The 15,000-nt window shown below is 36.0% G+C and overlaps 1 protein-coding gene across 2 annotated transcripts in view; it reads left to right on the top strand.

The window, feature by feature from the left end:
- Nucleotides 1–15,000, top strand: part of LOC144976705 (C-type mannose receptor 2-like) — a 48,874-nt gene that overhangs the window by 16,314 nt on the left and 17,560 nt on the right. For both annotated transcript variants that reach the window (XM_078921060.1, XM_078921061.1), the window contains exons 4-8: nt 526–614; nt 7,260–7,392; nt 8,835–8,948; nt 11,514–11,681; nt 14,677–14,765. In XM_078921060.1, the coding sequence (XP_078777186.1) occupies nt 526–614; nt 7,260–7,392; nt 8,835–8,948; nt 11,514–11,681; nt 14,677–14,765 (593 nt within the window). The remainder of the gene's footprint in view (nt 1–525; nt 615–7,259; nt 7,393–8,834; nt 8,949–11,513; nt 11,682–14,676; nt 14,766–15,000) is intronic.

Genomic DNA, 15,000 nt, shown 5'->3' with positions numbered 1-15,000 from the left:
ACAAACATAGTTTAAGAGTAATCTTTGTTCGTCAAAAGAAATTAATGTCATCGTTGTTGGTTAAAAGAAATTAATGTCATGTTTGTTGGTCAAAAGAAATTAATGTCATCTTTGTTGGTTAAAAGAAATTAATGCCATCTTTGTTGATTGAAAGAACTTAATCTCATCATTGGTGGTTAAAAGATATTAATGTCATCGTTGGTTATAAGCTTTTATGTAGCTCAATATCCACTTAACGTGCTCAAAACGTTTTACAAGGGGACACTGGCCAACAGCAACACTTAACACGTGGGACAAGACATGATTCCTGTTAGGTATATAGGATATTACAATTTTTTCGGACAGAGACAACGCTGTTAACGGCCAAATACTAATTTTATACCTAAGTACGCTGAAAGAATTTATTTGAGTAAAGAAACTTTTCCAAGGATTCAACTATGCGCCGCTCGGGACTCGAACCCAGGATTTTCCGATCCGAAAGCAAGTGGCATAATCACTAGACCATATAAACCTATCTTTTTTCAGAGATTCTGAACGATACACGTGGTTACTGGATTGGCTTAACAGACGCAGAGAAAGAAGGACACTTCAAGTGGCTGGACGGAGAACCGTTGGTAAGTTGTCGATTCCTTATGAACTCTTTGTAATGTAAATGTTGCTGCTCGAAGCTCGAAGAAAGAAATAACAATGTGAAATTGAATGTAAGCTTCAATTTAATATACAAAAACACATAAAATGATTCATCTTAACAACGCCACTACCACATTATCTCATTCGTCTGTAGTGTTTCGTTCATCCAGTTTTGTTCGGGGAAACCCGAAACGTCCATTTTATCCGTTTTCGTATATTAAATTGAAGCTTACATTCAATTTCACATTGTTATTTCTTGTGAAATCTTTGGAAATCCACAAAAATTGGAGCAACTCAAATTATATTCGTCTTCGTCCTCTCGTGTTCAATGTATGTGTTGTTTGGTGCAAGTGAGGTTTCACAGTGCAAAACGCGTACTCTGGTGAAGAATATAAGTATTAAAATAGGATTCCACAGTCTGACGTCACGTCCGCCTAGCAACGAACCGGCTGGCTCTAAACAAAAAAATCCGTGCTTGGTCCTGGAAAGGAATAATTGGAAAATCGCTCAAAAAACAATTTTTATCTTAAATATGGTTCAGTGTTTTGTACCAGATTGTCTGCACCAGTCAGAGAGTCACTCCTGCAAGTTTTACAGATTTCCAAATGGAGAGGCAGACAAAAAATTGAGGAACAAGTGGATCACTTTAGTCAGGTAAGCACGCACGCCTCGTCGAACATTTGATAGAGTTCGTAGTCTAGATCTAGGTCAAGTTCTAGCTTACGTAGACCTATATTTTATGATTAAAGTGTACAATTGCACGAAATTATAAATAAAAATACATTCCAAACTAGGTTTTTATTGAAGTTGAAGCAAAAATGATATCTCTATCTACACGTTTTGATGCTGAGGCTGATAGATAAACTATAAACTGAATGAGAGTTGTTCTACTGATAAGTGATATTTTTTTAAGGAGAAAAATAGAAGAAAGAGAAGAAAATATTTGTTAAAATCTTACTTTAAACTCGATACCTTTATGGCAAAATGAAAATAAATAAATAAAATAACGGAACCTCCCCCACCCCCCTCACGCAGATATCTCTCTCTCTCTCTCTCTCTCTCTCTCTCTCTCTCCTCTCTCTCTCTCTCCACACACACACACACAACACACACATTTCCTCTTTTTTGGAAAGTTTCTCTGATTCTCTGCCATACCTCCCCTCCCCGACAGCCGAGGTGGCAACTCTGTGTATACAAAGCAAGATGGCGGCAGGGACCTCTCTCCTTTACAAATGCCCGATTGTTGACACTCCAACGTTTTCATCACCGCACTGGCCAGTACAGTACTGACTGAAATAAATAGAAAACGCCAGTCTTGCCCCACTCAACCCCAAGATCAACTTTAAATGTGTAAATTTAAGAATACATATTTTTATATATCTAGTCAAAATCATCAAAAGAAGTAATGAGGAAGGGCGACATTTTGCTGAATGTGCGATTTCATAAAAGACAGGCGAGAGACCCACCAGTAACCTAGTCTCTTGCACACCTTTGATTTATCATGCATTGAGCTGGTGTCAAACAAGATTTGTCTAAAACAAAGTACTTATCAAATTAAATAATATCAATATGCCCAACAGAATTATTGTTTTTTTTTTAATCTTTTCTTTTCAGGAGAAAGAACAAAAGATCCAACATCATCATCAAGAGTGTGTTCTTGTCACTTCAGAGATGGTGACAAAGCCACCCTCCCGGAATTGTTTGACAGAAATAAAAATAAATTATTTCCATCAGAGCCAGAAAGAAAGAAAAGAAAAGACACAAGGAATTCCCATCCCATCTCAATTGGCACCAGCATCAAGAAGACCACCACCACCACCACCATCATCATCAGGATCGTGATCATCATCATCATCATCATCACCATCATCATCATCATCATCATCATCATCATCATCATCATCATCATCATCATCATCATCATCATCAGCTCAACTCTCTTCATCATCATCACAAAGTCCAACCTTTAAAAAAATCAGATTCCTCATCATCATTATTATCCTCCTCATCATCATCCTCATCATCATTATCTTCTCCCTCATCATCATCTCAACTCTCGTCACCATCATCACAGGATTCCATCTTTAAAATAACAGATTGTAGAACAAGTGAGGATATTTTAAATAGAACAATAAATTTAATTCAAGAACAAGAAATTACAGACAAACATAAGGGAATAGCTAGCTTAAAAATGGTGTGATAAATTTTGTTTCTAAACTTTATCCAGGGTCTGTCTCGGATAAGGTCATTGTACAAAATTGTGGATTACTAAAACTTTTAATTTTAAGCCCTAGAGATTTAATCTTAGCAGATAAAGGTTTCCTGATTCAAGATATTTTACCTCAAGAAGTAACTGTAAATATCCCTCCCTTTTTACATAATAAATTTACTGAAAATGAGATTTTATTAACAAAAGAAATTGCTTCATGTAGAATTCATGTTGAGAGGGCTAATGGAAGACTGAAAAATGTTAACATCCTCTCATATATTCCAACCATGTTATGAGAAACATCTGATATTATTTTTCAATTAGTTGCAGCACTTGTCAATCTCCAGTCTCCTCTTATTAAAGAGACTGCATTTTGTTAGCTTTGCCATTTATTTTGTACAACACACATATTTTGTTCATCATCATCAAATCACCATTCAAAATAATGGTTTTGTAGGTCACCCATACATGATTTTACATGATAAACATGACAATTTATGGCATTGTTGTATCAATGTATGTTCAATGTCATTAACATTGTTAAATAAAATTTGACAAATTAGTTTTGGACTGAATCAACCCAAGGCATCATCAAGATAGATCTGTGAAAGTAAAAGAATAAAAGATTCAAATTGAGAACTGCGACCATGCTCAATAGGCAAAAAAACAAACAAACTAATAAAACGTCTGTTGTGGTCTTGTGGTATGACACTCGCTTTTAGATCAGAAGGTCCTGGGTTTGGGCCTCGCTCGGCGCATAGTTGAGTCCTTGGAGAAGGCTCTTTACTCACAATATCTCACCGTAAAATCGCCTAACAGGCATCATGTCCCGTCTTACATGTTAAATGTTGCTGTTGGCCAGGGACCCCTTGTAAAGCACTTTGAGCACATTTAGTGGATGTCACGCTATATAAAAGCTCAATTTAAAAAAAAATTAAGTGGTTCTTTCATTCATCTTGCTTTGTTGATAAAGGGGAAATCCGAAACATCCATTTTATCTGTTTTCGTATATTAAATTGAAGTTCACATTCAATTTCACAATGTTAATGATCTCTTCGAGTTTCAAGCAGCAACATTTACATTACACCTTAACCCAATAGGAAGTTTAGTTTACCGTGACTAACACTGGTCTAAATAAATAAATAAAATTCCCTTTATTCATCTCATAGAGGAAATTTGTCTCTAGGGTCTATTCCCAGGGAAGACTGGAATAACCGCGATGCAGCGCCGCAAATTGAGCTAGGGCGAGGTGACTTGCTCAAGGCCACACAGCGCAGCGGCGGGTGAACGAACTCGGTACCTTTCGGGTACGAAGCAAAGACCGTATCGCTGATCTACGCTGCCCCTATGCCTACCACATGAAGTATAATAAAATGTCTAGCGTGATTGGTGATTGTGATGCTCATATGAGTATTATAATAAAGGTTACAATACGATACTACGCGTAAATAGTATGTAGTAGACTATAGTCAATAGCAACGAAAATTAGCGAAGCAAGTCCTCACAGTCAAAGACTCAAAGTCCGTGGTCCATAAGATAAAAACACAATGATTCAATGACTCTCTCTCTCTAACTAAAATCGAACGTAAACAGTAAAATATTTCCATTGGATATACTAAATCAACTTAAACTCAAAGTAAACTGATTATTGTCCAACAGTAGTTTTACGGGGATGTGAGATTTTGAGAGTGAGAGTCAGAAGACGAAATGACTTACCTTCACAGAATACTCTTTATTCTTCGTGCTGGCTTGAACTTTGCGAACATCATGCCATCTTAGTAAGTGAAAGTCAAAACATGACCTGACTGATGATGATTTTCACCTCGCGAGACACTTTTATGCTCATTGGAGAAGTATTTCATAAGGGCGGAGATGGAAATAAAGTTAGTGTCGCCATTTTTCTCGACTGTTTAGAGCCAGCCGGTTCGTTACCATGCGTTGCTGCGCGGGATGACGTCACGACTTTTGAAGACTATTGTTACAACTATCGGCAAACTCTGGAGCACGTCTGATCGGCAATCAAGAGGTCTGAGGTTCGATCCCGTATCGAGGAAGACTGAATTTTTTGGGATGTATGTTTTTGTTTCTGTTTTTACTTGTATTTTTCTTTCTTATTTTGTCTGGCGCCTTTCATTTACACTTGTTCAGGTCTGGAATCCACAAGTAATATCTTTAAACCAAAGCTTTACAAACTTGCATACTTGCCGCTTTGCCTGCCACTTCCATTCTATTACTTTTTCTGACTATGATAATATAGGGCCTTTATACAGTGCGTAACGATGACGTGCTCTATGCGCTTTACATTGGCAATAAGCCTATGACGTTAAATCAAACATCTGTAACAATAATCCGATAGCATATACTATCAATCGGCACACACAAATGAAACCGAAGTAGTACAATACAATTAAAGGCTATAGGCACGATAGTTCTTATTTTAAAAAATTAAATTCCAATGTCGATTATAAAATGGTGATGTTTGGTATATCTTTTACAGTTTGGGGGGGGGGGGGGGGCATAAATCCAAATTTTAGACCCTGAATTATAAAATAATCTTTCATCATACGTTTTCAATCATGATTCACTGGTACAGAGTTTAGTGACATCCATTTGTGAACGAGTGACCTGGATGGTTTGTAAGTATAGTCCTCTCCGGATAAACTTTCAGTTAATCGCAAGATTTACCAAGAAACGGAATTAATCCTGTATAAAAGTCACTGGTTAATTGCAATAAACTTCGGTAATCGCAACACATTTTCGACCTCAAAAAGTGGCAAATTCAAGAAAGCAATCAAACAATAATATCGTGATTAAATTTCATCATGGATAAAATCGTGCCAAATTGAAGAATCGAGAGTAAGCAATAGTGTTTCACCTCTCTATTAGACACAAAAGAATGCGGGGGTTTGCAGTATGGGTTTGTGATGTCATCTGTGGCCATTAGATAGGAGGCGAGGGGGATGGGCGTAGTCTTGACAATAGGTAGACAATGACAGTTGTAAAAAGAGACTGAGCGATATGTTTTGGGATTGACAATTATGCATTGTGACCAACGAGTTTGGTGAGAGCTTATTGTCTATCATCACGGCTCATCACTTTGACTCTTACAAATCTTGAGAACAAAAGAGTGAAAGTTAATCTAATCTGAATAAAATGTTTGCTTTTGCTTGACAAAATCTATAAAGTGCTGCCATATGGTTTTTGTTTCAATCAAATTGCTCAGTCTGTGGTCGACCAAGAACAATATTTACAACAACTAGTTTGAGTTTGCCATATATGTGTAAAATGTTGCAATAGTAGACTTGAAACTCAATTTCGGTTAATGGCAACATTTTTAATGATCCCAATGTGTTGCGATTATCCGGAGTGGACTGTACTATTAAAAATTTTATCGGAAAATTTTTTTAATGTGTTATATCATATTTAAATCACTACAATGTTATTCTAAAATGCATTCATGAGTATTTACTGTAAGTATAGTTAAAGTGTCTGAGGCATGTATGTAGATTTGTGTACCATTCATTTCTATGCTACTGTATAAAATGTCCGTGCTTCGCTACAGGATATCTTTCAGGCTACAAAAGAAATGATGTATAGAGATATGTAAGTACATATATCAGGACTACCAACATTCATACATGTTCTTATAGGGTAGAAAATTCTTGACGTCACACCTTCTAGAGAAAAAAAAAGAAAAAAATCAGCTTTGATTTGTATGTTTTTCATATAGATAATCTTTAATTATTGTTTTTTGAGCATCAAACTTGTATTTTAACACAAAATTGTCATTTTTAGATGATGCACATTCTTTGCAGATCGAATCTATTTGTAGATCTGAATGTTTGAAATACAAAATTCCAAACTGACATGCGATTGGTTATTTAAACTGGTTATTCAAAATTTCCAAGCTTATATGCCGTTTCCACGAAATCAATCGGATATGGCAATTCCTGTAAAATTATGTTGTATTAGTAGTAGTAGTAGAAGTAGTAGTAGTGGTAGTAGTAGTAGTAGTAGTAGTAGTAGTAGTAGTAGTAGTAGTAGTAGAAGTAGTATGTTGTTATAGTAGTAGTTGTTGTTGTGTAGTGTAGTAGTAGTAGTAGTAGTAGTAGTAGTAGTAGTAGTAGTAGTAGTAGTTAGTAGTTAGTAGTAGTAGTAGTAGTAGTAGTAGTAGTAGTAGTAGTAGTAGTAGTAGTAGTAGTAGTAGTAGTAGTAGTAGTAGTAGTAGTAGTAGTAGTAGTAGTAGTAGTAGTAGTAGTAGTAGTAGTAGTAGTAGTAGTAGTAGTAGTAGTAGTAGTAGTAGTAGTAGTAGTAGTAGTAGTAGTAGTAGTAGTAGTAGTAGGAGAGTTGTTGTAGTAGTAGTTATCCTCTTGTCATCAAATTTTTGACGTGTTTCGTTTTCGTTTTTGTAAAAATCTAGTCAGGATTTGAGCATTGGCATAAGTGGGAGCCAAATAATGCCGGAGAAGAGGATTGTGTACAATTGAGAGGAAACAGGTTTTGGAACGACCTGCCTTGTAAAATCCCGATACCATTCATCTGTGAAGCCAAAAGTAAGTACTATAGTCACGGTTTTGTTCATGTATAACCACTTAACTGCCGTACTCTGAAAAAATCTCGTGTTTAAACATTTGCCCAGAAACTTCGTCCTTCAAGTATCAATCCATTCAAATGACCCTTATCTTGATTAAAACTCCCAAATCTATGACTTTGCGAAGCCCCAGGGGAGCCAAATAGTTTCACTACAACTAAAAAAGTGGACACTTGTTAAAGACCAACTAAAGAACTAGAAATCTGTCAAATCTTATTTTATTGTCTAAAATTATCGAAAACGTATGCATGAACATCTACATGATAATAAATTAAATTCTTATTCCAATCTGCCTACAGACCAGGGCATAGCTCTAAAAGGTCACCTGTGCGTGTACATAATGGCATCGTTGATCACTTGGTTATTTTTAAATGGTTATTCTTCTCGACCTGAGTGCAGCCTTTGACACCATTGATCAACTTTTCTACTCGCCAGATTAAAAAGTGTATATGGCACCGACGGGCAGTTCTAAATTGCTGTAATTGTGTGGTAGGGGACAGTTTGTTTTCATAGATCACAAACCTGTCTCTGATTATGTTCCATATATTATCTTTTGGCGTTCCACAAGGATCAGTCTTAGGCCCATATTTTTCACAATGTACAATGAACCTCTGAATGGTGTCATTAGCTTTTTTTCTGCTGGCTTTCATTTGTACGCTGATGATATACAACTTCCCTATTGACTTGTGTGAATGAGCACGAAGTTATTCGAAGGTTGAAGACCTCATTAAGTCTATATATCTGTATATCTGTTCCATGCCTTTTGGGCAACCTTCGGGGAGTGCAATTTTTATTGTTGTTACCATCATTTATAATTGTGAGTTGTTTCGTACTTCCAGTGATGTTTTTGGTGATGAGATTATTGCAAATGAAGCTATCTCTGTCTGCATGCAGATGTGATTTCAATTCTTTTGTTCAGTGTACCTATATTTCGTGGGTTTTATTTTATACCATTATAAGTGTGTGTTTATATATATATATATATATATATATATATATATATATATATATATATATATATATATACACTTATAATGGTATAAAATAAAACCCACGAAATATAGGTACTCTGAACAAAAGAATTTTAAACGTGAGTGAATTTATTTATTTTTATATGCTCTAATTACAGAGCACTCTCGTACCTACAAGTACCCACTAATACTCATATATATATATATATATATATATATATATATATATATATATATATATATATATATATATATGAGTATTAGTGGGTACTTGTAGGTACGAGAGTGCTTGGTAATTAGAGCATATAAAAACAAATAAATTCACTCACATTTATTTAAGCCAAAACGAACGTTTCAATGTCTTTCATTTCCTCAGTTGGCATTAGTCCGTAGAATGGTCTTTCATCATATATCATTTATTACATTTTCCTAGACGAATGTGCTGAGAACAACGGTGGTTGTGATCACATCTGTATTAACACACCCCAATCAAGGAAGTGTGCTTGTCACCAGGGGCACACACTTGTCAAAAGAACACAGTGTGTGGGTAAGATGGACATCCTTTAACAAATATTGCTTTTATTATCTTAATATTACCTATTGCATATCCCATTCTTATTAGTTCCAGTACCACCACTACCACCACCACCACCACGACCACCATCATCATCACCATCATCATCAGCATCATCATCAGCATCATAATCATCATCATCATCAACATCATAATCATCATCATCATCAACATCATCATCAACATCATAATCATCGTCATCAACATCATCATCATCAACATCATCATCAACATCATCATCAACATCATCATCAACATCATCATCATCATCAGCAGCAGCATCACGTTTAGTTGTCTGGAAATTGTTTAGTCTTAATGCCACGCTATCGCATGTACTTATATGAGAGCAGATCCCTGGTGTAATCCAACTCTTACATTAAATGGATCAGTTGAGCCAACAGCTGTCTTTACCACTGTTTTGTTTCCTTTGTACATATTTTGGATTACGTTGATATATTTCTCTGTACCCTCTTTGCTCTTAGGCAGACCGCATTTCTTCTCTTGGTCTCCTGTCATATGCTTTCTCCAGGCCAATGAACACACAATGTAATTCTCTTTGCTTTTCTTTAGCAATGACTATGAAAAATGTTTTTTTCTCTTTTTGAGGAAAATTTTTGTCTAAAATCAAAGCCCTATCTCCACTGAGTAGAAATGTTGTTGAATTTTAAAAATCCATTCATAAATAAACAAGTTATGCAGTTTCAAAAGTGTAATTTATTTGGATGACCCGCAAAGAGGAAAATAACTCGAAAATATGGGACGCTTTTTCGGCATTTTTTTTCGACCTTTGGTTGTATCTTGCGTAATAAGTGAATTAAAAGATTGAAACTTGAAGAGCAAATTAGGATGGTATTTTGTAAAATACGGGAAAAGTACTCGTCATATTCATATGAAATTTTACAACCAAAAAGAAGAAATGTTCATGTATTACCTTGTCAGCGACAAAACCTCCACGCCCGGTAGTTTTAGAAATATTTTACTCCAAAGAGTAAAAATCTATTTTTAACGGTCTTCTGGTAATCGCACGAGTTTTGTCGCTTGACATAATCTAAAATGACCTTTTTTCTAACTGTGTGCCAACTTTCAGTTATATTCATCGATAAACAACGTCGTAATTAATTTTTTAAAATAGCATATACGAAACGGCTTCGTCCCATATTTTGACGCGAATTCGGGCACTTCGTAAGCGAAAAAGAGGCCCAAAGATTTGTGCGGGATAGTCATTGCTACTTTTCTTTATACTTCTCTGTGGTCACTTTTAGAGCAAATATAGCATCCGTTGTACTTTTACCAGCGACAAATCCAAACTGTCAAAGTTAGTAATTATTAACTTAAGGTAATGTCCTTGTTAGTTGCAAATTTTAAACGGTTTCTGATTTCTTCTTCGTATTGAAACAGCGTCACACTCCCTGTGTATGAATCCCGTCCCCTCTCCCTGAATATAAAATCTTCTCCCCAGACTTGAGGTGTTTCTGTCCGGATTGTATCCAGTGGGTTTCGCTTACTCCAAGTATATGCAGCCTGTATCTTCTCATCTCAGTCACAACTTGAGAGCTTTTTCCTGCTTCATACATGGTGAGAACGTTCCACGACGCAATTCGAAGCTGCTTGTTTGGCGAAGACGTCATCGGGTCAGCAGAGTCCTTTCGGCTTTGTCTGTTGTCCTTCATACATTCTGTAATTCCAGAAACTCTTCGGTCGCCCAAGCTAAAAAAAAGTATTTGGTTTGTCTGTCTGCGTTTCTGTAACGGTTTGAGTTTAACGGAAAGGGGTGTTAACCCTTTGCCAACCCCCAACCTAGAGGACCAGGTGACTCAAAGATGGGGGAATCACACACCATTAGTCGCCTTTTACGACACGGTGGCTTGGCGTTGGGCTATTCTTGACCCTCTCAGTTGAGGGACCCCGGACACCACACGGGTTTGATTATTATTGTCACATCTTTATTTACTCGCTCTTTCTTCTACTGACAAATGTTCATGAATATCATCGCTTCTTGTATTTAAATCCTCATCTTTATCCTCATTGCCAAGTTGTAACTATCACTGTTATCATTAACATACGATTGTCGCTCTCAATACTGTCATCATGGGGATGATGATGATGATGATGATGATGATGATGATGATGATTATATGTATTAATTATTATTATTATTATTATTATTATTATTATTATTATTATTATTATTATTATTATTATTATTATTATTATTATTATTATTATTAAAAAATGAAAATGTCAATAATATTGAGAATAAGAAGAAGTAGAAGAAGAAGAAGAAGAGAAGAAGAAGAAGAAGAAGAAGAAGAAGAAGAAGAAGAAGAAGAAGAAGAAGAAGAAGAAGAAGAAGAAGAAGAAGAAGAAGAAGAAGAAGAAGAAGAAGAAGAAGAAGAAGAAGAAGAAGAAGAAGAAGAAGAAGAAGAAGAAGAAGTGTTGCTGTTGTAAAGTGTTTTAAGCACGTTTAGTGGATATTGCGCTACAAAAATGTTTAAAAATAATCAAATTATAGTTAGTCACAATTAACTATCTTGACAGGTCAAAACGCGTGGTGCAGAGACGGTTGGAATTTCTACAAGGACGGTCACACATGCATCAAGGCTTTCCAAGAGTCTAAAAAAATGGAAGACGCCAAGGCAATTTGTGCCCGCGAAGACGGACGCTTGCTGCAGATTCCCGACGCACAGACACAAGCGTTTGTTGAAAGTAAGTAAATAGATATAATAAAGTTGACGTCACTCGGGTCTTTGTTGTTATTGTTTTATGCCATCCGCGTTTATGAGTAATTCTCACTGAACTGTATTAACGAGACTATAAACGTTCAAGGTAACACATAATTTAGTGTGTTGGTCCGTTATGCTTCCGGATGGAAATGTTGTGAGCTTTTTAGCCAAGGGCACACTATCTATACATTCATTATAGCAGACCTGCCTGGTACTACGAAAATTTCGTAGAAATACGAATTTTGGGCTCCAGCTGTAGATCTGCATTCTCCTCTTTGACTCAATAGATCTTAGTGAAAAGGTAAATTTAGTTCCTGAGAACTTATATTCAGGACTTATGAGCATATTTGGATCGTTTTATGGGCAATTTTTTTTAAGCTATTAAAAGTGGATTTTTGTTTTCTTCCCTTGGAAACCACGACTTTATGAAATTTCAAATTGACAGCTTTGTTATAGTAATTCAATATCTGACATTTTGTTCTGCATATTGTGCGTGTATATATGTGTGTATGTCTCTGTGTGTTTGTTTGTTTGTTTGTTTATTTGTGCATGGTTTTGTGTGTTTGGTTTAAGTTTTATTCTTTTTTAAAAAAAATTATTTCTTACTTCGATAAGTTTACGTTTCCATGTATATATGGGGTTATAGAGAAAAAACTGGACGGTGTGACGCTGTTTCAATACGAAGAAGAAATCAGAAACCGTTTAAAATTTGCAACTAACAAGTACATTACCTTAAGTTAATAATTACTAACTTTGACAGTTTGGATTTGTCGCTGGTAAAAGTACAACGGATGCTATATTTGCTCTAAAAGTGACCACAGAGAAGTATAAAGAAAAGTAGCAATGACTATCCCGCACAAATCTTTGGGCCTCTTTTTCGCTTACGAAGTGCCCGAATTCGCGTCAAAATATGGGACGAAGCCGTTTCGTATATGCTATTTTAAAAAATTAATTACGACGCTGTTTATCGATTAATATGACTGTAAGTTGGCACACAGTTAGAAAAAAGGTCATTTTAGATTATGTCAAGCGACAAAACTCGTGCAATTACCAGAAGACCGTTAAAAATAGATTTTTACTCTTTGGAGTAAAATATTTCTAAAACTACCGGGCGTGGAGGTTTTGTCGCTGACAAGGTAATACATGAACATTTCTTCTTTTTGGTTGTAAAATTTCATATGAATATGACGAGTACTTTTCCCTTATTTTACAAAACACCATCCTAATTTGCTCTTCAAGTTTCAATCTTTTAATTCACTTATTACGCAAGATACAACCAAAGGTCGAAAAAAAATGCCGAAAAAGCGTCCCATATTTTCGCGTTATTTTCCTCTTTGCGGGTCATCCAAATAAATTACACCTTTGAAACTGCATAACTTGTTTATTTATGAATGGATTTTCAAAATTCAAAAACATTTTTACTCAGTGGAGATAGGGCTTTGATTTTAGACAAAAATTTTCCTCAAAAAGAGAAAAAAACATTTTTCATAGTCATTGCTAAAGAAAAGCAAAGAGAATTACATTGTGTGTTCATTGGCCTGGAAAAAGCATATGACAGGAGACCAAGAGAAGAAATGCGGTCTGCCTAAGAGCAAAGACGGTACAGAGAAATATATCAACGTAATCCAAGATATGTACAAAGGAAACAAAACAGTGGTAAAGACAGCTGTTGGCTCAACTGATCCATTTAATGTAAGAGTTGGATTACACCAGGGATCTGCTCTCATATAAGTACATGCGATAGCGTGGCATTAAGACTAAACAATTTCCAGACAACTAAACGTGATGCTGCTGCTGCTGCTGATGATGATGTTGATGATGATGTTTGCAATAGTAATTGGTGTCCTAACAGAACCCATTCGGCGAGAGGTACCATGGAACATGATGTATGCGGATGATGTAATACTTTTAAATGATACAAATGCCGAGGCGGAAAAGGAACTGGAGGGTTGGAGACAGGTGTTGGAAAGGAGGGGATTAAGGGTAAGCAGATCGAAGACAGAGTATTTGTGCATCGGACAACAGAGAGCAGAACCACCAATAAAGATAGAAGAAGAGGATGCACCAGAAACAAACCAATTCAAATACTTAGGAACAACTGTACAAAGAGATGGGGCCAATGAGATGGAGGTTAAGAAGAGGATACAGGCAGGCTGGAATAATTGGAGGAAGGTAACTGGAGTTATGTGTGACAAACGAATTTCCGCAAAGCTGAAGGGGAAAATATATAAAACAGTTGTAAGACCAGCAATGTTATATGGACTAGATTTTTACTGTTCATTAGCGGGAGCCAATTACATCCCTGATTCTTAAACTCTAAATTTTTAACGGTCGGTCCAGATTTGATATTCGCGAGGTCATAAATGCAGGAATGTTAGCAGAATCGGAGAGGAGGGTATCACAAACATAGTTTAAGAGTAATCTTTGTTCGTCAAAAGAAATAAATGTCATCGTTGTTGGTCAAAGGATATTAATGTCATCGTTGTTGGTTAAAAGAAATTAATGTCATCGTTGTTGGTTAAAAGAAATTAATGTCATGTTTGTTGGTCAAAAGAAATTAATGTCATCTTTGTTGGTTAAAAGAAATTAATGTCATCTTTGTTGATTGAAAGAATTTAATCTCATCATTGGTTGTTAAAAGATATTAATGTCATCGTTGGTTATAAGCTTTAATATAGCTCAATATTCACTTAACGTGCTCAAAACGTTTTACAAGGGGACACTGGCCAACAGCAACACTTAACACGTGGGACATAACATGACGCCTGTTAGGCGATATTACAATTTTTTCGGACAGAGACAACGCTGTTAACGGCCAAATGCTAATTTTATACCTAAGTACGCTGAAATAATTTATTTGAGTAAAGAAACTTTTCCAAGGATTCAACTATGCGCCGCTCGGGACTCGAACCCAGGATTTTCCGATCCGAAAGCAAGTGGCATAATCACTAGACCATATAAACCTCTCTTTTTTTCAGAGATTCTGAACGATACACGTTATTACTGGATTGGCTTAACAGACGCAGAGAAAGAAGGACACTTCAAGTGGCTGGACGGAGAACCGTTGGTAAGTTGTCGATTCCTTGTGAAATCTTTGTAATGTAAATGTTGCTGCTCGAAGTTCGAAGAAATAAATAACATTGTGAAATTGAATGTAAGCTTCAATTTAATATTTAAAAAACAGATAAAATGATTCATCTTCACTACCACATTATCTCATTCGTCTGTAGTGTTTCGTTCATCCAGTTTTGTTCGGGGAAACCCGAAACATCCATTTTATCCGTTTTCGTATATTAAATTGA

The sequence above is a fragment of the Berghia stephanieae genome, chromosome 7, assembly GCF_034508935.2.
Source record: "Berghia stephanieae isolate SIO BIC M18660-M18661 chromosome 7, UCSD_Bste_1.3, whole genome shotgun sequence".
Lineage (NCBI taxonomy): Eukaryota > Metazoa > Mollusca > Gastropoda > Nudibranchia > Aeolidiidae > Berghia > Berghia stephanieae.
Note: the sequence above shows the minus strand (reverse complement) of the source record. Positions and strands in the feature narration are given on the sequence as shown.